Here is a 25,658-nt window from a genome sequence, read left to right as displayed (position 1 = left end):
GAGACACGAGTATCGCGGTTGTAACAGTAAAATTTGAAACTAGTCTGAAAATGTGTACAAAAGCTGCAAGATGTTTGTTTCAAACGTACGTTAAGCGAAAAATTAGTACACAGCATGAATAGCAGTATTAGTTTAGCAACTAAGTAATTACTGACTTTGTCAATAGGTGGCATTGGCAAAATCCGCCATTACTTAGTTGCCAACCCAATATATTGAATACCCAATTGGTGCTGAAGACGATCCTACTAAATATTACGCTTTATTAATTTAATGAAGGATTAATTGTTGAGTGTTTAAATATTTTGATGATCCTCGACAAGTAGGTGTTTTGTAATTGACATTGTATAGTATAATAAATGCAAGAGCCGAGTTGCTTGGAGGATTCGTTTGTATTGAAATTTGATAGCGTTGAAACGACATGGAAACTTTGCACGACGTTCAAATCGGTGTATACGGAATATCGTTTTTTGAAATTTGAATTTGAATTTTATCTCTTATCGAATGCCACTGAATCGCGTTAATAAAGAAGAAATTTACTATAAAACATGTATGCCAGAATGTAGAATTTACAATGAAACTATGGATCCTCGTTAGCGTGTGTTAATTTATAATTTGAATATTCCTGTGATTTTCTCGTGTGAACTGATATTTGGGAAAATTGCCGTGAAGCTTCCTGTAAAACCTGATTTAACGCCTGAAGAAGTTTCCTATTCAACGTAATAATTTTACAATGCATAGATTATACCAAACGGATTTACAAATGAAGAAAGTATAACAGCTGAACTACAAAGTTTCTTCAATTCTAACTATTCTAAAAATTCTCACGAATGTGGGATATGATGAAGTAGAATAGCCGACGAAACATAGAAAAGAAATTCACATCGAGTAACATAATAAAAAAAGCGTTACAAAACTTTCAAATCTAATCGAATAATATTTATGTTAAAATGGAAACACATATTATTACAATTTGAACAAATATGATCCGTGTAGCTAATTATGTTGGAAATTAATTGCCTAGGGCACACGGTGATATACGTGAAAGGGACAGTGTGGATGAGTGAAAAAGCTGAAATTTGTCGAGATATAGTACATAACATATATTATAAATACAAGATATAACATATGTGAAGCCTCTATATTATTCGATATCAAGGTTTCTCTACACAACAGTTGTGTGTTTTGTTTGAAGCCCGTATTTAGTAAATATTCCATTATTTGTTTATTCCAACCACGTGCGTCTAGTTCTGTTAGTTCTATGCTATTTGCTTTCACGCAATATTGCATGTACATTATGTACAAAAAAATAGATTAAACGTGGAGATTAAATTATAATATATATATATATATAATTTAACCTCCTATATTAAATTTTAAATATATATATATGTATATATGAAAATATACAAAAGCGCTGGACCAAAAGAAGTTTAAAATTGCTACTTGTAAAGTAATGTATTACCAATTTGGTTAACAGATTAGAGGAAGGGAATATTGTACATGAAAATAAATTATGAAATTATGTATGAAAATAAAGCATAGAATTACATGCGAAAATAGATTATGAAATTATACATGGAAATATGCAAATGGATGGACTAAAGAAAATTTTTACTTGCCAATTAGTTAATAGATTAATAAAACAGAATATTATACATGCACGAAGATTATAAAATTATACATGGAAATATGCAAGGGGACAGACTAGAAATAGTTTCAAATTGCTATTTAGTTAGAAAAATTTACTGAATGTCCAGCTGGACAAATTGTAAAGCACAAATTAAATAAAAGAAAAAAGGAAAAGAAAAAAAATTGCTACTTGTAGATTAACATACTACCAATTGGTTAATTGGACAATGAAAGAGATAAATGTAATGAAATATAAAATTATATATAGGATTAGATTAGAAAATTATCCATGGAAATAAATTGTCAAATTATATATGGAAATATGCTAAGGGGAGAAATAAAGACAATTTTAAATTGCCACTAGTGCATTAAGATAATATATTGCCAATTGGTTAACAAATTAGTGAAACAAAATATTACACATGAACAAAAATTATAGAATTAAACATGGAAATATGAAAACGAGTGGACTAAAAGAAGTTTAAAATTGCTACTTGTAACTTAATACATCATCAATTGGTTAATAGGTTAATGATACAAAATGTCGCATTTGTACAGCGTTACTTGCCCAAAATGGCGGGTATAGAATAAAAACGAGGAAGAAAGTTTTATTGGAAAGTTTAAAAAGTTCAGGCGATCGACAGTTGCGTAGAAGTTAAGAAATTAATAGTTCAAAAATTCTTTCCAGCTGTTGCCGCACAGTTTTTCAAAAATTTTTTGTAATAACTCTTAGGGAAAAAAGAAAAAGCGCAAGCGATTTGAAAAGCTATATTCGTGACGTAAAAGCTCCCAATGAACGGAACAACGCTTTATTGTCAACAAATATTAAAATTATTTATTTTCTACTAGAAAGTAAAAAATTTGTTCCTATTGTTTCTCGAAAATTTCTAAAATGTCTAGTCCCACAACGGAACGAATAAAAATTTTATTATCGAACAATATGGCGAATAGCGTCGTTGACGACTATCACAGATATCAACGATCGCTTGTACTTTTATCATAAAAATCTTTTTGACGAAGATATCGAAGGATATTAGCTGAAAAGCGACGGAGCGAAATTTCTATCTTTATAAATCTGCTATCAGATTTAATCTCTATAAATCTTCAGTTTGACGTACGATTTCTAATAAGACTATTATATGGCCTCTTATAGTTCTCCATATTAGTACCATAAACGAGACGAACATAAGTTACATTGCGTCGATCATGAAAGAAATTACTTGGCGTCTATAAAAGAGAAAAATCTTGCAATTTTGCGATGTTGTTAAATTTGCAGAGGATTAGAAGAAATGTTGAAAATTCCTTCTCGGAGATTCTTCGATTCATTCGATTTATTTGTTATAACAAAATAGCAAGCGTAGATAGATAGTGCATATAACAAATTAATAGCACGATAGTGGCAAATTATAAATAGACAGGAAACGAAAATGTTAGGCACGGTAGACATTCTCTTGTAAAAGAAATAAATATAAAAAATTGAATGAAATTGAATTAATTATACTAATTGTATTATTCATTAGTGTACTTAAAATTCGAATGGTACACGATTTAGAGCAATTCTAATTTTAATGAATTTTCCTTTTTTAATTCAGCTTAAAAAAGGAATATTATAAAATAATTTATTAAAATAAAAAAAAATTATTTAAAAGAAAAGTCTACACGATTAAGAAATTTATCGAACAAATCTTCCTTTCGAAACATCCATAAAATTCCATAGATAAACGAGATAAGCCTAGAACTAAAGAAACCATATACACGTTTCCTGTCTACGTTGAAAATCACCGGCTCTGGCATTTGCAGCATTTACCACTACAATTTTGAAATTCATAGAATGTAAACGACTTACTTGAAAAAGTAGGTGTCGTTGACGTATCCGAAAAAGGGAACAGTGTAGGTCAACATCCAAATATTTCCACCGCCGCAATCGTAGTAGGGTTTCGACCATCTACCATCCTCGTATTTCACCGTCAGGATTTCGTCTTCCTCGCGTTCCGTATGCGTCGTTTCGTTCAATGTATACGTGTGGAAACCTGGACAACGAAATAACAATGGATTTCAATAAACTTTACATGACAACAAGTGTATTTTTATTTGATTAATTTAAGATTAAATGTATAGAATGTAGAACATAAATAAGATAATTCAATAGTGATGTAACTTTTCTAAATGAAACTATGCTTCTATGACGCAGTTTGTAATTCTCTACAAAAAGGTATTGAGGCGCTCGAGTCGATAAATGAATAGTTCGAAAGATAGTTTGCCTCTGGTCTTGTAAAACTTATCGTATGAAAGACAAAGGAAACGTAAATAAGAAAACATCGCGTTGTTCCCTTTTGTCTTGCATACAACACACATACATACGTCGAACAACTTTCATCCGAAACAATGTTTCGTATTTCCGATATTTACAGAAATAATCACGCGTAGACGTTTATAACGGACATATGGCGTGTATCACGCTTATATTGGCAATCTATAATACTTAAACGGGTATTATAACAGTCGGGTTAAATTAAAAATAGTCTAGGTTACATTCATGAATACTAAACTGCGTATTTTTAATCCTTAAACCATAATACATTTTGACGGTAACCTAAAAAGCTGTGAACCTGAGTCTTTTATAACCTATACATTTTTCAGCAGGTAATGCTTGTTAAAAGAGATTCAAAAACATTCATATAACACTATCAAACGTTCTAAATTAAGGTTATCGTAAAACTTTTGTCGAATAACTGTTTCTAGGCGACAAAAGAAAAGTTTTCTACGCGTTACGTTGACAGAAACTCTTAACCCGGTCGAAATATACAAATATTCACATTTACAGATTAAGGGTTAACTTTATTGTCATCGTTTAGCATTAAAATTTACTACTGACGCTTACACGATATGTCTATGATAATAATTCGTATACTTCGATGGACCAGCAATAGTTTAGGTTAGATCGCTTCTAGATTAAATATATTGAAATTTATCACTTACCACTAACAAAATTTATCACCAGAACCGCACAAAGAAGTTAAATATTCTAAAACTAACTAATTCGATCGGCACTGCGAAGAAGAGAATAGAGAAATTTCTAAATCGCGAAGCTTTTATACGCATTACTTAATACTAACGCAGAACGATACAACCGACGTTGCTTGTACCGTTCCCGATGTTTACCCAAATCGAACTGATTGAAATTGTGAAACGCGGAACGCTAGCGCCGATTGAACGTTAGGTCACAATATAAGGAAAATAATACATGAACCGAGTGTATACATCATCTGTTATTCGATCCATAAGCGTTTGAATGCAACAAAACAAAACAGCTGCACAAATGTCGAAATTCTTAGTCATCTGTAATCCAATAATACGTATAATTATATATTAATATTAATGTCGACATTAAGCCAGATTATAATTAGATTGCGGATTTTTACGCATTTATAGGAGATTAAAAATTGGAAAATATGCAGAAATATACAACATATTCAAAGTACAGTATTTATTTTAATATTCAACGGGTGAAATAAATTTCTACTTAAATTCCATTTGTTCAATTAATTTGTATAAAAATCCGCAGTCTAATAATTACGTATGATCGAACAAGGAACTTATTTGATACATCTAACGTAAGTAAATTTAACGTAATTTATTGAAATGAGAAAAAGAGAATAACCCATGCTGATCTAGCAAATATTAGCCTCTAACGACACATCAATTTTATTGAATGTTCACGGTTTCAATGATCGTATCGTACAATGGACAAGGAAAATTTTTACAAAAACACAGTATATTTTATATTTTGATCCGACATATTATTCAAATATATCTCCAGCAAACAGAGGATTTTTCAAAAACACAAAGCAGGATTTTTTCAATGGACATATCGGATATTTTCGTATCGTTATTCGTATTTGTATTTTACTAAATACATTTCACTGGCACGTCTGACGATTTCGTTTCCCTTTGTTTCTGGTGTCTATTGGGAGATTATACGTTCACGATTTTCATTCGCCAACGAAGAAAATATCGAGTGAACCTGAGGAGACTGCGAGATATAAAATGACGAGATATTATCGAGCATGATCAATAGCGGAAAAATTAATTAACAGCTCGAAGCAGATTTTCTCGCATCTTCTCTCGTTGGGAAACAATGGTCAGCCTGTCGATTTCCTTTTTCATTCTGTTCATGGATAATAACTCGCGTATATAGGGAATCTTCGACAAAAAGTTACGTCCAACCTGTCCCGCGCGGTACTTTTTGCACTGTATTTTATTAAATAATGTAACGTGCATATTACTATAATTACATATACATAAGGAAAAAGTTATGTTAACAAGAATTACAAGAATATTGATTTTTTATAGAAAATGTTATTTAATGGAAATAGAAAATATAAATTCACATTTAATGTGAATATTTTAATAACGATATTATATAAACATAAGGAAAACGATAATAATATAAATTTCTTATTTATTCGGTATTACATTATATTACGTAATTTTATAATATTTTCATTTTAATATTCGAAACATGAAACATTAAAGACGATAATGATACAATATAAATATTAAATATTCATTTCAATACAAGTATTGAATTTCTGACTTTCTGTAATTAATAGTTTAATTAACAAAATGGAAATTTTCTCTGAAAATTTGTTTCAATAATTTGCATAAATAATTGTATGAAAATTTGCACAAATAATTCGTACATATAATCTGTATAAATAAAAGGATCTCGAAGACTGAAATTTTGGAAATCTACAATCTACGTAAGTAACAAAATTTATCATTTGCACTTATACAAATGTGTAAAAAAACTGTAACATGTAAAAAGGAGGAAAGGGAATTCTCTTTTTGATTTCTATAAGTAAGCACTTTTCAAACCCGGGATCCCATTTTTCATGGAACGTGGAGATTCTCCAAGAACGAAACGGTATCGACGATTTTTCCGTTTCTTACATTTGGATCATAAGATTTGAAGCGATATTCGAATCCGGAAGCCGTGCAAAATATACGAGACGCGTTAGGTGAGAAATTCAACTTCCATACATTTCTGATCGTCGATTCGACAGGCTACAGCTTCAGGCTCTTAAAAGAAATCTAGCATGAAGGGTGGAAAAGGGGTGGTTCCCCTCGTATCTCGACTTCGTTCATCGACAGAAGAGGCAACAGAAGAATTTTGTTCGAGATTACGAATTCTGGATGAAGTTTAACATTTCCCCTTGGCCCACCCCACTCTTCAACTCTCCGATGAACTTCGATCACGTGAAATCGATTTTGAAATCGTAATACCTTTACTCATACTTAACTAAAATCTTCTATCCCCCAGGCTTTCCATAATATTCGAACTTTAAATGAAATGTACATTATACGATCATGAAGGGTGAAGGTTCCGCCGAGTATAGGTTAGGTTTTAGTTAAATCAGGTAAAGTTAAGGTTATGTTCGATTTACATCGAATATGCCTCGTATAATGAAATATTATCCTTAAAGAAGATAATGGAAGACTTTGTCAATTGATATATTTTATGGTATTATAAACCAAAAAGACAAGCAGGAAAAAAGGAATCAATTTGTGCTGCTGGTTTTACAGCATTTTTTTATCTCATATTTTCCCAATGTAATGCTATACATTGTTAAATTGGTTAAAAATGAAATGTACATTATACGATCATGAAGGGTGAAGGTTCCGCCGAGTATAGGTTAGGTTTTGGTTAAATCAGGTAAAGTTAAGGTTATGTTCGATTTACATCGAATATGCCTCGTATAATGAAATATTATCTTTAAAGAATGGAAGACTTTGTCAATTGATATATTTTATGGTATTATAAACCAAAAAGACAAGCAGGAAAAAAGGAATCAATTTGTGCTGCTGGTTTTACAGCATTTTTTTATCTCATATTTTCCCAATGTAATGCTATACATTGTTAAATTGGTTAAGCGTTTGAAATCGTAGATTTAGAATGCCTTCAAATGGGAAATGGGAAATTTGTATCAAAAAAGTTGCAAGCCAAGATAAAGTTTGATTTATTGCCCCTGTTTTCCATAAACTTTTTAATCTGGCGACTGTTTTATTGTTGCACGAGATAGTGTGGCCCACTGCTATATCGACTAATATTTTGTACAGCTGTCGCAAGCGAATTCCACTGACGGATCATCTTCCGATTTACTAACATATTTAAATCTCAACGAATTTAAAAAAGAATTAAGAATAAAGAAGAATTTAGAAGAGGGAACGTTAACAAATTCAGAAAAAGAAATTTTAATTTAATTAAGGCTAATAGCTATGTACTCAAATTTCACATATTTAAATCTTTCAGTTTTGATGGTTAAAATGGAAATTTTCATGATTTATTAATATTTTACTTTTGTATAAGTTTCTATAATTTCTTTATTTCTCATTTCTATTTCCCCCAATCTTTTTTCTTCAAAATTCAATTTTTTTTTTAATCTCGGTCACTAACATTGTCTTCTCGCGAGATCACTATTAATTCCTAAATACTTCACCTAGAGTACTTTCGATGCACAGCGATACGAAACCACTTCCCGCGCTATTACTCTAAATAACCTAACTTAACCTTGCCTAAAAGCTTCATCGCCTTCTAAAACCGAGAACTGTCTCCTCACAATATTCTCCAACCCCATACTACACTATAATTTTCACTCCTAACGCCTAAAATTTCCTCTTCAAAATCAACCTAACCTCAATAACGAGCGGATAATTATAATTTACACGGGAAGGTACAGTGAGAAGAGAAAGTTTACAAAGTAGGAAGTATAAAGGTGCATACCATAATTCTACAAGATGGTTCTATATTTAATAAGATCAATGAATAAATGTAATGTACGCTACAGAAGACAAGGGCGGATACAAAAAAGTTTAAAGATCGGTGCATATGAAGTTTGGTTACTTCTAACTAGACTTGACATTTTTTTACCATGTTGGTAACAGTCACCTATCCCGTAGTATAATCGTGTAGTAAAATTATGGTGTCTTTTGTACCGTTTACTTTATAAAATACCTTCTGTCCGCTATAGATGACTGCTACCAATATCGTACAATATTAGTATAGGACACCCGTTACAAAAATTCATACTGTGTTGATTTTAAACTTTCTTTTGTACTTGTATACACTCACCATGTATACCAAACTACAGTTAAAGTGAAATAAGGTAGTGAGAGAAAGAAAGAGTGTGTGTGTGTGAGAGAGAGAGAGAGAGGGAGAAAAGAATAGCCAGTAAAAGGTCCGTTGAAAAACACAAACAGGGAAGGAAATTACCGCGAAGGGTCGAGCAGATGACGGAAATAGCGTTTCGTCGAAGCCGTTGTTTCCTTAGCCGCTTTCGTTTCCTCCTCTGTCTATCGATAACGCTCTTATTTGCCGTAAGCTTCCGTTCCGGACGAAATTGCTCGGGCTTTATCGGTCTCACCCTACTTCCGGCCTGGGGAATGCGAGAAACGTTATTTGCACTGGAATCCTGACAGCATTGTCTCCATTCGTTGAGCCCGCTTTATTCCACGATAACTTTACATCGCGCGATTCTAACCTATACTCGCTTCATGGACTAACTAAGATCACTGCGCTTTATTGTAGCTACCTTATATCCGGTTGGTGGGACACGATCCTGTTTCTACGAATCGACTGAAGATAACGCGATTTTCTTCGTGCTTTGTTCAGCATGTCCTTTGTTAGTTAACAATGTTTTGTGCCATTATTGATGACAGATATCGAATAGGCTGGGCAGCCATATGTACAAATTTTACAATACTTAGAAAGTTTACAAATTTAATAATATTTACAAAATTTACAAATATTGCAATATTTACAAAATTCACAAATTTTAAGAATGACCGATGTACTTTACTGCAGAAACTTACATGTATCTGGTTGCTGGAATACAGCCTCATTTCTATGGATGAGCTGAATATATACCGCAATTCCCTTGGTGCTTTGTTCAGAGTTTCTTTTTCATTGAGTGACAATACGCTGCCAGTCCTGGTAGTAGAAATTGGTAGATCGGGCAAACACATTTTTTATGCATTCGCGGGAAATTTAAATTTACAGATTTTACAAAAATTTTCACAGTGTGTAATAATACAGAGAAGCATACGGGATGCCCACTTATGAATTTGGATCAGATTAATTATAATACAAGAGAGTTTCCAAAATTTCAATTAAATTAACCCAAACCTAGAAATGACCCAATTACATTTCAGGAAAAAACCCATTCATTTGCATCCTCAAACGTGTATAAGCTTAATCAATAATCAGTGAAATAGACTATCCGCTTTATTGACTTAACTGATAATTAACAGATCAGCTACAGAAAAAGAATTCGAGATAATTAACCAAGGACGACCCGTTATACCAGCAACAAATAACCTAATTCTGTTTCATAAGTACACCAATCCTCTCTACATATATACACATTCTACATTTAAAGACAAACAGTGTTACCATCATCATGCTACCATTGTGCTAATTACTATTCACGTTTCAGAATTGGATTCTATTATAGATAATAGACAATATATAATACAGGTATAGATAACAGGTATGACACAATATAGATCAATTTAGATATACTTAATAACAGTGACTGCTGATATACTGTAATTTATCAAGCAATCAACTTGTGACCATTTTGAATATTTTATGGAAAGATTTCCCACTGTTATAAGGACGCAATGAGACCTCGTGGAGTCAAATATCTCAACAAGCCCCTGCTACCGCATAACCTCACTCCTAACCTAACTCCTACGCTGATTATTCGACTGAACAAAATGTCACACTTTTGAATTCTATCCGTGTGAAAATGCTTTTCTCAAGACCTTATCTCGTCTTCGCCTTAAATCTCCGTGAAACCATATTTCCGAGCATCCATGTTCATTTGGAACTATTCCTAGCTCTCACTAGCGAATATACCAGCAGCTGAATCTGGGATTCGGCTTGCGGGAAGATTTAAAGAGGACAGAAGCTGGCGAGAGGAAGTAGGTGAAACAGGCCTCGGTCGTGGGTGTATAAAGCGCGATGATGGAGGTTAGGATTAAGCGGAATAAATAACGGTCATGCGAAATAGAATTGGATCTTCCGCGTCCTTGATGTAGAAATACTCCTCGAAGGACGATTCTATTGCTCTGAATCGGAATTTTCCGAGACAAACTTTTTAAATAATTCGCATCTCATCGAAGAATGAACTTGTTGAAAAACTATTCGACGAGACGCTAGATAGAATTGAAAAAGAACGATTTGAAAAAGCGAAATGTCAATAATTTCGAATTAAAGTAGGATGCGATTTTGTATTGTCAATGACTCAAAGACTTTTGTACTGACCGTTCACATCGATACAAGCCACTTATTCATAAAACACGATATCCAACATGGCTTCGGGTGGTTATCATTAAATTGCAAATTCCTTGGACCATCGCTACGAGAAAGGAACTATAAACACTGAAAATATACGTTGACCCAAAAATTCCCTTAGGAATACTCAGAGGGCACCATGGTATTAAGTTACTGGAGAAAACATCTCGGAGATGCGAATTGCTAGCAATGCCAACCCCACGGTATGGGCATAGGGTGCAAAATTAAGAAACCCACGTTAACGTTGTTCTTAAGATTGAACTGGTTTAATCTCGAACACTAGATAGATCGCAGTTGGTAATTAATATTTTCACCTATGCTAATTAACTCTGACACTTTGATATTTATCATCCAGTTACGCAAAGTAACGTAACAGCCGGTCCCAGTAAATATTGCACGAATTCTAACCTATACTAGGATAACCTAACCTAACCTATGAATTGTTGATTAGATTACACGAAGAATTTATGTAGAAGGTTTTGTAACGAAGTTTCGTAATTCTAGAAGTTTTAATCCAGTAATGTACTTAAGTAATATATCTAAATATACTTGTCATATTTAGGTATCGTACTTAATATTCTTAGGTATCTTTATGGGAATAAGTCAGAATTATGGAAGCTTGTTCAGAATAGAACGTTAATCGTCAACTGATACAAACGAAATAGAGAAATTGTCAAGAAACAGAGTTGACCAATTTGACTAATAAAGTTCAGGTATTATATTAATTTTATTAAAACAATATAATATATATATATATTATTATTATCGTCTTTAAACACACCATAGTGAACATACTAAACTTTAAGACTTTACATAAATTCCCTACAAATTAGTAGTCTACCAGACACATCTCGCGTCGCAATTTCACAGAATAATTTGGGGTCTCCCCAGATGTTATCAAAGGATTTCCCAAAGGGCCAGTTTCTTCCTCTGTCGTTTCTTTCGTACCTTTGCTTTTACGATGCTCTTTCTGTGTCTTTTAAAACAAGGATGCCACAATAATTTAAGTCGCCGTTAATAGACACAGAGTGGAACACCAGCAGTATTTTTCCTGCCTCGTTATTTATCAACCACTAAGATTTTACGCAGCGCCGGACAATCGGGCCGCGTTGTTTTTTACCTCGTTCGAACTCTTTCCTCGAGCGGATCGCTACAACTGCAGCTCTTAGAAAAGCTACAGAGACGGCGCTCGACTTTGCTTTCCACCGAGTGATGCTGATTCACTTCCGGCCGAATTCGCGCAGGCTTTTAATTGGAAAACGGTTTTTAAAGTTGCCAAATGGAAACTTCTTAAGTGAATTCAGCTTTCGCCCTTTTGTCCGAAGCGATGGTAGCGTGAAAATGAAACAGAGTTAAGAAACAATTTCCAAACGAGTATTTGATTACAAACGAACCTTTCCAATGGAAATCTAGCAAAGCTTATTCTTAGAAATTAGTTCAATTTCGTGTGTTCCTATTTCCTTTTGTTTCATTAATATTAATATTGCTGTGGTGATAGGTTTTTGACGAGGAGAATTAAGATTGCTTGGGTCAGAACAATGGACCTGTGAATAAAACACCTACAGTCTAATAAGATCTAATTAACTCCATAATTTCACCTATATTATATGAAAAAATGGAACTATATATTCCCTATATTCCCTATGCAAACCTGCCACCTGAAACTTCAAACGAGATAAAACCTTCAGATCCTAACCTAACTTTACAGACACGCGTATGTAGATGAAAGGAGCAAGATGGCGTCTGCTTTCTTCGAACATAGTAGACGATAAATAACCGTTCATCGTTCGATAGGTGAATTCGGTCCAGATCAGACAGATTCCAATAACGTCTTTGTATCCTAGTTAGATTATTCCTGGGAAAAGAAAGAGAAAGAGGATAGTAGGTTTATTGCAAAGTACGAGAACAGAGGAATAGAACGTCGTGTGAATATTGGCTGAATCGTGGAGAAATCTGGATATATCGTCGGGCTACGACACTTCCAGCCGATAACGAAACGATATTAGCGGCGGTGTTGTATCCAGCTTAAACAGGATTTGCCCTCGTGATCACGTGATTGAGATACGCAGCTGGTTTTACGACGATCAGCCTTCCAAACGGTGGCTTTCATTATCAAATACCAGACTGGGCCGTGGTTAATGCGAATTAATTAAAAAGAGAACGTGCCCGGGGATAATCGTCCTGCTCCAGATTCCAAACTTGAAAGGGACATTTATGGATGAAAAGAGCTGAGTGCTGGAGAAAATATTCGACCGGTTTGAAACGTCAATTTTTAGGTTAGTTAGCTAGGTTATCTGGATTCTAGGGACTTTGATACTTCGCCATTGGCATTTGAGAAAAATCTTTGTCAAATAAATTTTGATGAAATGTTCAAATTGATAAAAACAATTATATTTAACAAAAAAACAATATATATAAAATATATATATGATAAATACAATATATGATAAAAACAATATATATTTATACATTGTAGCCAAGCCAACTTGAATAAAATTTTATTATACGTACTCGTCGAATGCAGAAATTCTAAGATCAACATTCTAACGCTAACAAGAAGTATATAACGAATATAAAAATAAATACAGAAACAATTGTGTATATAAAATATAAGATAAATTCAAATTTTCCTATAAAATTTTGTTCCATTGCTTCTTCCTTGCTGGAAATAAAATTAGACCGGGTATGTGTTAAATTCGACCACAAAATCACTTCGCCATTGCGAACATATTAAAATTCTTCCATCTGCTTCCATTTGTCAAGTCAATGAATCTCGAGTTATTTGAAAGTAGAACTAAACGAAGTTTACGCTCCACTGAGTATCTGTACTAAAACTATACAATTGGGTATCTGTATTAATACAGCTGCTTTCAATTACAAAGCCATTTTCAACCTGAAAATCACTATGAACTAGGGAATAATTCTCAGTATGTCCCTGTTGGACCTACGGCCATGTTTGTAAAGACATTCTTGATAAAGGTGGTCTGATGTATTTCCAGAGCAGGATCACGTTAGATTATTGATCAGAATTGGAAAGAGGAACAAAGATCCCGGTCGAAATAGCTTTATTCTCGGTCGAGCGAACGATGAAACATTTATCGTGTTCCAAGGCACCTGACTTGGGATTGGTGACATGTATTTCTAGCACGGATCCAATTCAGGCTGGATAATTTAAAGGAACATTTCATATTCTTAACTTGAAATTCGCCGGAATATTGATCAAGGCATTTGTACTTTCATAAGCAATGGAAGCAGGCGAATGAAACAATGAGATTTTTTAATCGTATCAAACTTTGTCAAAGACTAAATTAGCTTCAAATTACCTAACCTAACGAGGATCGAATAAGCTTCCACTGACGAAATCTTGATGTGCCATTAAAATTAATTGAACAACGTAAACACTCTGCATTGAATCTTCTAAATTGTAAAATAATTTTTTAAACGATTTTTTAACGAAGATCGAATAAGCTTCCACCGACAGGAACGAAATTACTCGATCGGACCAAAATTAATCAAACTGCCTAGATATTGCCTTGCAGGTAATTTGAAAGATTGTTTTCGAATGGTCCAGTCCAATAAGAATGAAAGAGGTTCCCATTCGCGAGACTTTTTACTGCATGGGAAATTAATCAAAGGCTAAATGAAATCTTGGTAGTGAATTAAACGAAGAAATGGCCTGGATATTCAGCCCCTAGATGGAAGAAGCACAAGAAGTATAAAAATACTGGGTTCCATAAGACAGGTCTAGCTAGGAATCGATCCGACCATTGGTCAATACTATTTCCACTTGCATCGATCAGCTACAAGGCCGTGCTTATTATGCTGGACTACACTGACCTTTCGCATCAGCCATCCAAGTTTCTTGTCAGATTTCAACAGCTCTTTGCTACAAGAGTGGCGATTAGATTTTCGCCCGACCTGGATCGTGCGACCAGACACCGCTAGGTATCGGCAAACGGGGCTAAACATATTTTCTACCACGGCCAGTCTGTCGTTCACCAGTCAGGTTAACTTTTCAGCTGGGGGATAATCGAATAAACGCTGGTCCCGAGGTGCTGACCGAGGCCTTCTTTTCTAATCGTTCCAGGCTCATCCAATGGAAACTATACCGGTGGGAATGATGGAAGAACGTCCATGTACTGTCACCGTTATAAATTAACGTAACACGACATTGGTGGATAAGAGAGGCCGGTTGTGCAATGCTGTAACCTTTAAAAGTCGAGTGACTCCACCGTGAAGTTAGGTTAGGTTGACATCGCGGTACTGGAAACTAAGCGAAGCTAGCAGACTGTGTCCTCAAGTTGTTCGTAAACTTATGATTGTTAATTTTCAATATTCTTTGAGTAAGTTTCTGAATATTACACTGGAATTTGGTGGAAATTCTGCAACACTCTCGAAGCCTGAAACTTCGTTTCGAAATACTGTAACAGCGAGGCACAATCGATCGAAGTGCAGGTGCTAAAAATTTAGTCCAAGAGGATTCGAGTGCTAGAGTTTGGAGATTTCAGATGCCAGTGGCAAATTGCAGGAAACTTGAAATTCTATCAATCGTAACGTGACACGGCATCATCTCGACTATGTCAAATTCTGGCAATCCCAATTTCGCACCTTATAACGTGGATAATTCCGAATGTCGACAGTCTCGGTTTAGAATACGAATCGAGCGTCTTGCTATCATAGGCATCAGCCATGTTACGCCAATAATTTCGTATTCATCGAGGAAAAGAGGATTCGCCTTTAAATATCAACTTATAAATAATCCTGACATTTCCTTTCTCGTCCAGTTACACATCCAACGACCTGAAAACACGAAACCACAGAGGTAGACGTTCTTGGTGACCCAAGAGTCCCGTCCTTTTCGTAATTCGTCTTACGACCAGCTCGTGACTGCATCAGCTCATCCAGTTGGAAACATCGATTCGAGAGATTTTAGATCTTAATACATAAAGGTCGTAGAGGGCGTGGCAGACGCGTTTGTAGTACAATCGGACAGAAGATTATCTTTTATACCAGAGTTTTATATTAGAACAGAAATTTGTCCAAATGAAATTTTGCAAGCTTAAATTTCCGAAAAATTCACAAGCGAATCCACAGTCTGTAAATTGATCGCTGGTTTCAAATTTCCCTCGACAAAATCTCCGAGGATAGATAAATATCAAGTAGCATAGATAAATATCAAATTCCATGATTCTGCCAACTTATCAAGTTGCAGAATTTTTCATTCCGATAATCGCGATTTCAGATGGCGCCACAGTAACAAAGAACAGTATCGACAGTGGCGTATCGATGACCAGCGCGCCCTGGGAAAAGTCTCTTGTCTAATCGACAATTGGTTGGCCGCTCGGTCCGATACGGATCGCAGTACGATCGAGTGTGGTTGCATACGTGCAGGGGCTGAATAGGCTGAGAGGAAAAAGGTGGCTGGCTATGAATGGAAGATGAGTGTTCCGGGCTTTCGTGCGGATAAATAGAGGCACACACGGTTTCATAGGGAACTCGTCGATCTGAAATACTCGCAGGATCAACCTGAATGTTCCATCTATCAGCTGCGATTCGAATTTGAATTTTCCTGGGATTTGTAAAGGTCTTTTATCCGATCCTCGTGACTTCTAAATGATCGTCTCTTTTCAGGATAACGGGGTCAATCTAGCGTGATACCATTTCACTCTGAAGCTACATTCTAACGTGCACATATACATATTTCTATCTGTTTTACGTTCTTCACTTTTTATCTTACTCTTTCGTGCGGCTACGTGTTTCTTTCATTTGCCTCTTACGTATCCGCTTATTACCTAACAATTATTCCCTTAAATTATCTATCGGCTTGGCAACTAAGTAATTGCGGATTCTGTCATTAGGTGGTATTGACAAAATCCGCAATCACTTAGTTGCCAAGCCAATACTTACGATCATCGTTGCTTTGTGTTCGACAAATATAAAATCAAAAAAACGTACGATGAATGTTGGATTATAATTCTGTGCGTTAGAAACCGTATCGAGGCAACTGTATCGTATCGTATTTGACGAACCATATGAAACAGAACTGTTCATCCTGCTGAAAGAAATATAAATGACGGCGATACAAAGAAGCAAAAATACTGGATCTTTGCTACGTTAATTAACGTTAAAGGTTACTTTCAAATAAAATTCGAGGTAAAATGGCGTTTCTAATTTTGCAGCAGCGAAATGTAGAGCTACTCGAGATTGAAATATCCCTATCCCGGCGTTGCTCAGCGTGTCTATGAAGCAGCCATTTCAATTTTACAATAGCGTGTCGTTTATCATTGTGTTTGTTCGCGAACTCGCAAAGTACTTATGAATAGAATGCCAAGTGGTAATAACTCTTGATGACAATACCTCCACAGATACATATATATAAGACAGGATAACGCGCATTATGAAATGTAGCGTAAATAAATACGAACACGACAGATGGCGCGATCGTCGTATGAAAATGTACAGGACCGGCGTCACCTTTTGCGGGGCCAGGTTCAAAAATATTGCGGGGCCTGAATACACATTCGAATTCTCCACTTAAATTTTACAACGAGAAATTATTTATTTACAAATACTGTTACATATTATATACTTTTTATAGACAGTTTTTAAAACAAATCCAAGTAATATTTTTTCGTATCCATAATTCGCTTTCAGGGGGCGAAAGATTCAACGAAAGTACAAAATCCGTAATCATGTATGACTTTTTCAAAAAAGCTCTTGATGTAGTTTAATTTCTCTAAAAAGTACATTTCTCTGAAAGCGCCTGGATTTTTTTATCTAAAATGGTTTCCAGGATATGAGGACTTTATGAATTTACACTGAACTTTGACGATTTTTGTCGCTCCTTTAAACTGAATCATCGCTGCCAAAAAAATGTCTTGCATCTGTCAATGGTATCATCATTCTGTAAAAAGTTAGTCAAAATCGGTGTTTTTTAATTGGATAATTTTCGTAGACCACGGGGCCCTTCAAAACGAGGGGCCGGGTTCCGGGTTGCCTTGCACCGGCCCTGAGAATGTAAATATATCGTGTTTCCAAGAAACCTTTGGCTTTTTACGTTATACGCGAAGTCGTCTCCTTACGAACGTAACAAAAAAAAAAAAAAAAAAACTGACCACCGAATGTGCTGTTTATCAAATTTAGGAATATTTCATAACATTTATCTGCGTTTCCGCATCTTCGACTTTCCCATAAAAACATATCGCAGATAGAAATTCAGTCTGCTCGGAATCACAATTTCCGCTACGAAACCAATTACATTAGCTTGGCAACTAAGTGATTGCGGATTTTGTCAATACCACGTAATGACAAAATCCGCAATCACTTAGTTGACAATACGTCGAATACGATTCGACCATAAATCTGCCACTAGGAAGAAACAACAGTTACTGAAAATTCGTGTATCGTTCTAGGAAAACAGAGGGCGTAAAAATCTGCCGGCACGTTGATCGTCCATCGTCGCCGGCAAATGGCTTTCGGTGTTTTCATTGTATTCGTTTTTACCGTTCCATTTCGCCACCTCGAAATAGCGAGACTCGGCGCCATCGAATCGCCGCGTATTCCGCGTCGGCCTCTGTCAATATTACTAACCTTTTACCCTGTCCACTTGTCCCGCGTTTTCGCAACAGTGAACAAGAGCGGCGACCAGTTTCTTTAATCTTATTTCGTAGTCGGCTAGCTCTTTGCTTCGCTCGATGTTTGTTATTGGACCGTGAACAGAGAAGCTACGACAGCAGGATTTCTTTGATGAGAAATCGACGAATTCGTCTCCGGTGTCCATTACTTCGGCTCGTTTCTAGTGCGCGTATAGAGGGTCCGGAAAGCTCGTTTAATCTACCGGATAAGTTTTAAACGAGAACCTTTTATTTCTAATTAATCAACCGGCGAGCGGATTACGAGTTACCACATCGACGTAATCGTGGCACACGAGGCACGTGTCACGTGGTTTATGGAGCTTCAGTGGTTTATATTAGGTTGGTAACTAAGTGATTGCGGATTTTGTCAATGCCACCTAACGACAAAATTCGCAATCACTTAGTTGCCGACCTAATATATGGTCTTGTAGATTGTTTCGAGAAAAGTGAATTAATATGGGTTAGTATATATATGTGTGTGATATGATAGTGCACTCGAAAGGCGACTGTAAGTCATCGTCTACGAAAATCTACAGAAATCACCATGGGTCTATGGGTATTTATACAATTACGGAAAACTGGCCTGTCTATAGCCCGCATGTTCCTAGAAAACTATGAGTCTCAGAGGCCCTTCAAATTGATTTAGTACTAAACTAATTTAGTACTAGTGAATGGCATCGAGAACTAAGAAAACTAAACCTTAAAAAAGATGTGAAGTTTTCCTTGAAGTGGGTCCCACTTCGACAATTCTGCATATGTACAGATATACGTTGTTACTGTAGTTTTAGGATGAAATGAGTAGAGAGCAACAGTAAGAGTAAATATAGTATAATATAATAAATACTATATAATATAATGTAATAATACAATATAATAAAACAAAAATATATATATTTATACATATGCTACGTTTATACAGTGAGCGAATGACTATAGGCACACGACTGATCTCTAGAGACATCGCCCAGTGCTACTCGCGAATCACGGTGATTCTTCAAAGTGATCTGTGTGTCTTCTGACTGGTGCAAAGCATAAATATTCTTCGTACGCATCACACAACCCGTATACTTTATACTAACGATATCGACCGAATATTACGATCTGCACACCCATACGAAGATTTAATACTTTGCTGTTGAAAATACCGACATAGGATAAAGAAGAGAAGATTGAATTATTTCTCACTTTTAATATCAAATAAAATGAATTTGCGTTATACGCAGAAAATGTAACGTAATTTCAAATGCACGTCACGTGCAGATACCTTCGTAGTAAGCTATGTACATCGAAGTGTCGTCTGATAAATAATTCGATGAAGATGAAGAATTACGATCGCGGTGAGGCATATTTACCGAGGAAAAAAGCATCAGCATCACGATAGCGGACGGAGCTAGGTGAAGATCGTGATCGTGATTCTGTCATCACTGCGATAAATCACTGTGACGAATCACTGTTAGTAATTTTACCCACCGTCTCTACCGATCTCACGACCAACACCGATAATACGGCCATCGTCTGGCAGATCGCGTTTCAGCAACGGCGATTCGTGGTCTTTCTTTTCGCTAAGCGTCTAGTTCGTTGCAAAGTCACGGTATATTACACGGTTTATGTACACGGTACGTGTCTGTTAGCGGAAACTCGTGCGATATCCAGCGAGAAAAAAATTCCTATTGTTCGTGCGCGCGCTGTTCGAGGGTCAACTGTGTTTGTCGCGCGGTTACTGTATTTGGCCGCGTCTCTCACTCGCTTTGAGCGTGTTTATTTTGCCAAAGCACTTTTTTCGCGATAGTCTGATGGAGAAATATAGACGGGAGGACTCTGAGCACGTGACAGATGTGTTGGTATACAGACTTTGACGACTGGGCATGTGATTAGCTAAAAATAGCAAATAGCTATTTTTCCACTGAACTTTTTCAAAACGTAATTGTACAATGTGGTTTAATCGATAAGAGGAATGAAAATATTTTCTGTTCGTTCTTTTACGTAAATATTGTAGCCGACGTCGGTCTTCCATATTTGACTACATATCCCATGTTATTTAGGTTTCTTTAATATTTTTCTTCTTTTTCGTTCGTTTAATTTACGTTTCTTTAATAACGTCAATTCGATATTGGAAATTGTTCGTAACGTTAGAAACATAAGTCTGCAAACATAAACATAAAAATTGTTTATTCGTTCCGATTGATTTTGTGCAGGCATGACGTTCGAAAAAACAGAATGATCTTCCATATTTGGCTGGTCTGATATTCGTACGAGTTGAATAAACTCGATCGATAACACGGAACGTTAATTCGTACGAATCGTTGGTAGTTTCGTTTTCGCAGCAGGTTGTCGTTCGAGCAGGGACACGCCTCTTCCAACGCATCGTTGTATCGTTGTTTTGACGATCGATTTACGAGCATGTAGCAATCGCGATTTTGACCAGAGCGTGCTTCTAAGATGGCAGAATTACGAGTATCAATTCTTACGACTTATGGAATCAATCGAACCTGTCGCTTCCACACTCGAACCCATAGGATTTTCCGAGTCAACGATCAACTGGCGTAAACTTTTCGCCGCGAGCGTGTCGCTTTAGATCTTGAGATTTTCTGCGACGTTTGCTCCGACCGATTAAAAATTATAGTACGTTCGATCGATATCCCGCGGCATTTTAATTCGGAACTCGGAATTAAACGCAGTGAGATGGGATGGACGATTTGTGTGGAAATTGAAGAAAGGAAAATACAATGGGACGATGAAATATCTAGGTTATAATTGGTCGTAGGATTTAATTAAAAACGTTTCAATCTTAGTGAATGGGGGATTAATCGAGTTCGTAATTGCCGCGCCAATTTATCCAGTAACGTTCTGATCGTTTGATAATCCGTTTATTTTACGCCAATCACTGTTTTCACTGTCGCTCGAATAGTTTTAAGTGCCGCCGTCTCTGCTGGCTTCGTCGTTTTCCTTTCGCGATCGTATTTTACGAAAATTCGACGTGTTAATTGGGGAAGAAATGGAACAGTTGTAAACGCGATAGCTAGGTCCGAGTTTAAGTGAAAATCTTTAAAAGACATGAAAAATGTGCAAAGTACAGCACTCGTAATATTTAGCGAGCAAGCTAATTTTCCGAGCAATCTTTTCTTTAATCACATTGAACATTCTTATTACTGTTCCACCGAAATACACTTTTCCAAAACTGTCCGACACTAATGTGTTTTAATAATCTGTCATATTAATATTTAGCATATTTTACATAATATATATGAAGTGTAAGTGTTGTCCGTGATAATTGTAGATGCTGGCTGCAGATATCGCTGCTGGGGTACTGCTGATTTTCTTCTCATTTTTTGTATCGTGGAAGAAAAATCGGACTCCGATCGCCGGGATTCGAACCCGGGTTCCGAACGTTCGCAACCTAATGCGCTAACCACTGCGCTGCCTTTCTTTTTTTTTTTAGAGTTTATTTACCAAGATACAATTTTTAATACATATTGGGTATTCACAATAAACTATGAATTTCGATAAGGTGTGTTAGGCAAAAGTACCGATACGCGACGGTACGACGTAGCCATACTATATTATGTGTCGGTGTTCTTACAATTTTTTTGTGATTTTAAATCTATTCTTTGGATTTAAGCCGCTGGAGAGCGGAGCTTTTATGTAATTTTGTTCTTGGTTGATTTCTTTTGTCCTGAAACTTAGTCGCAAAACAGGACCCTGCGCTGCCTTTCTCCGACACTAGTTAGTGTCGAGTGGTGGTATTTGCCGTTGAGTGCCGCCACATATATAATAATAGTATGTTACGATTGTTCTAGTAACACGTTATAGCAATCCATTATACTAATTTGTTCTAATAACTTGTTATAGCAATGCACTAGAATAGTCCACTGTAATAATTTATTCTAATAACATGTTATAACTGTAATAGTCCATTGCACTAATTTGTTCTAATAACTTGTTATAGCAATGCACTAGAATAGTCCACTGTAATAATTTATTCTAATAACATGTTATAACTGTAATAGTCCATTCTACTAATTTGTTCTAACAACACGTTATAGTAATGCAATATAATAGTCCATTGCACTAATTTGTTCTAATAGCATGTTACACTAATGCACTATAATAGTCCATTGTACTAATTTGTTCTAACAATATGTTACACTAATGCACTATAATAGTCCATTGTACTAATTTGTTCTAACAACACGTTATAGTAATGCATTATAATAATCCACTGCACTAATTTTTTCTAATAACGCGTTATGGTAACGTATCGTAACGATCGATTACGCTAATTTGTCCTAATAACAGGAAATAGTAATGCATTGTGATGATAGTCCATTACGCTAACTTGTTCTAGTAATACGACGTATTAATGCATCGTAAGGACATATCAGCACAGTGTATTAACGCGTACTAACACAGAACACGTATCACCGTATATACGATACACGTGGTATATACTCATCTCTCAAATATGATTGCATGGGCAAAGAAGCCTAACTGGAGCCTGGCTCTCCAATCAACTAAACTAAATCAACTAAATCGTGACATTCGCTGAACAAGCCCCGAAATAAAGAACCGTCCTAATGATAAATACGATACACGCAGCAAAAAGGAGTTCTCTCCAAGGACGAGAAACGAGGCGCGCAGAATGGCCATCGACGTGAATACAGCCCCTGTCAAGCTCAGAATCTCATGGTTCATCGGTGTTTTTCGGACTCGCGAAGGGACCACCGTCTCCCTTTTCCTTACCAAACCGTACGATTAGCCTTCTAGCAGAGATAAAACCGCCATGGGACGAGTTTCGCTTTTTTCCTCGTCTCTCTGTCTCTCCCTGTCTCTCACTGAACGAAAGAAGGTTCGCACGAAAGGATACTAGTCGAAGTGGTTTGTCGGTGACCAGAGGGAGCCCCTAGTCGCTTGCCGAGGTAATAATTTATGTTCCAGCGTACAAATATAGCAGCCAATAATCGTAGCCTCCGGCAAACTATCATAGGAATGGCAGAACACGAGGAAAACACGAAAGGCCGAGAGGGTGGAAAGCCACGTAAAGGGATGGGAACGTGGGAAATCAGACGAGAAACGTTTGATATGGACACGTGATATCGATGCATTTCGGGTTTCGTTAAGCCAGGAAAACAAAGGATTAGCTTCTTTTGTTGTGGTTCCCAAGCCATTCGTTGACGATGTGTGTGTACGTATCATTTGTTTTCCTAATTACCGACGCAGTAATCGTATTACCATGCGAGGGATACAGAAGTTTGTGGTTCGTGGAATATGCGGATCGTTTATTTTGGATAGCAGGCAATTTTTTAGAAAAATTGACCGGACGAGAAATTTCAAGGTGAAATTTTTATTTATATTTGAAGGATTTGATGTTGAAATCATATGGAATGAAAAGGTGAGAACGAATCAACGTTCGCTTTACATTTCTTCGGAGCTAGGAACAAAAGTACAAGGGGGAATTGAATTTTCCCTAAACTGCGCGAGAAGACAATTTTTCCACGTCGTATCATCCGCTTTCTTCCCTATTGCAACAGTTCTATAAACGACCTTGTGGATTTTTATTTCGCGAAAAATCAAGAAACAGCCTTCGGCTGGTAATTAACCGCGGCACTGCGCGCTTCCATCTTTGTATTTCTCCCACCCCACTGACCTCACTAAAGAAATAAAATAGTCAAACTCGAAGATGGTATCCCGTAGCCATCCACATGTTATTTAGCAATTAAGTTAGAAAAATTTACCAAACGTCCAGCTGGACAAATTGTAAAATACAAATTAAATAAAAAAAAAAAATACCAGCCACAAAGAAATCCATTTCTGGCAGGTTAGTTGCTTCCGTCCAACGTTGACCAGACCAGCTGAAGTGGACCAAAGGTTACGTTAAACGGTTCTTAATCCCCGAAAACAGCCTGAAATCTACTGTGGCAATCGTCAGCCGATCTTGCTGGTCCTGGAAATCCTCCGCACTCGCAACGAATTTAGGACAAGGCGAATAATCAGCGTGGATCGGTCGATGGTTTTGCAGGTCCTCGATGGCTTCGGATTACTCGAATCGAAAATGCCAAAGGCACTGGTTGCTGAACGACGAAATATTGACTGGTCAGAGCAGAAACAGTTGGTGATCGCAAAATGGTCGCACACTGACGCAGCGAACGTTTAACAGCGGAGGCAAATTTGTTTAGTAACGTCCGATCGTCGCGATAAATGTGCCCCTTTTACATGCGTTTCGTTTTATTTCGCCCGGGGACTGGGCTCGTTTCACATTAAATACCGGCCATCCGCTTTTGTTTGGCCAATATTTTTCTCTCTGAAGGTATTTGCGGCTGTTTTGTTACAGGTTTGACGAGGTTTCAGCGAGTTGGCTCGGCAAAAGCTATGACGAGCTACAGTAACGACCAGGGGGCCGACGTTTATGCAAATTCGTATTTTCGTGGAAATGTGAAAATAAGGAAGATGGTGGGAACTAACTAGGCAGAGATTTCATTGAAATATGAAACATCATGGCGAACGATGAGTTAACACATCGAATGAACGATCTGTTTGCATTTGCTGCGAACGAGAAGCACTTGGTTTATTTCTACGTTTCGTTTGTTTCCATCTGCGAAAACTTGAAGCTTGCCGAGCAACCGAGAAAAAGCCTGTGATCCACGAAATTTGCATCGCGCCCCTCGGGGCTGCATATTATTCACGAGACTTTCAGGAAGTGCGATTATTTCCCTGTACAACGCGTGTCTGTCTGCTGAGGAGCTCGGTTTATTCAACCACTGGTTGAAAAATCGTAACGACCAAAGATTCTTCTGCTCATTTTTACACGCTTTCCTACGCGTTTCAGAATCATCGATAAAAATTAGAAAAATAATAAATAGCGATTTAACTGATGGCCGTACGTATCGTATAACATCGGGGGATTTTGGTGGAAATTTTCCGAATTCAGCCGAGGTAATTCGACCGACTATAACCCGAGGCTACGTAAATTGAAAGTGCAAACCCGAGTGCTAATTACTCAAAGTAATTTATTATTCTTGTTGAGAATTGTGAATCTTAAT

General features: G+C 36.4%; 1 protein-coding gene across 1 annotated transcript in view; it reads right to left on the bottom strand.

Annotated features, from left to right (window-relative positions):
- LOC138188175 (metabotropic glycine receptor) overlaps positions 1–25,658 on the bottom strand; it is a 166,093-nt gene that overhangs the window by 119,483 nt on the left and 20,952 nt on the right. Inside the window, exon 2 of the mRNA XM_069129708.1 lies at positions 3,476–3,659. Coding sequence (XP_068985809.1) covers positions 3,476–3,659 — 184 coding nt within the window. The remainder of the gene's footprint in view (positions 1–3,475; positions 3,660–25,658) is intronic.

This window comes from Bombus flavifrons, chromosome 16, assembly GCF_040668555.2.
Source record: "Bombus flavifrons isolate JBK064 chromosome 16, iyBomFlav1_principal, whole genome shotgun sequence".
Lineage (NCBI taxonomy): Eukaryota > Metazoa > Arthropoda > Insecta > Hymenoptera > Apidae > Bombus > Bombus flavifrons.
The sequence above is the reverse complement of the archived record's forward strand: the minus strand, read 5'-3'. Positions and strand labels throughout refer to the sequence as shown.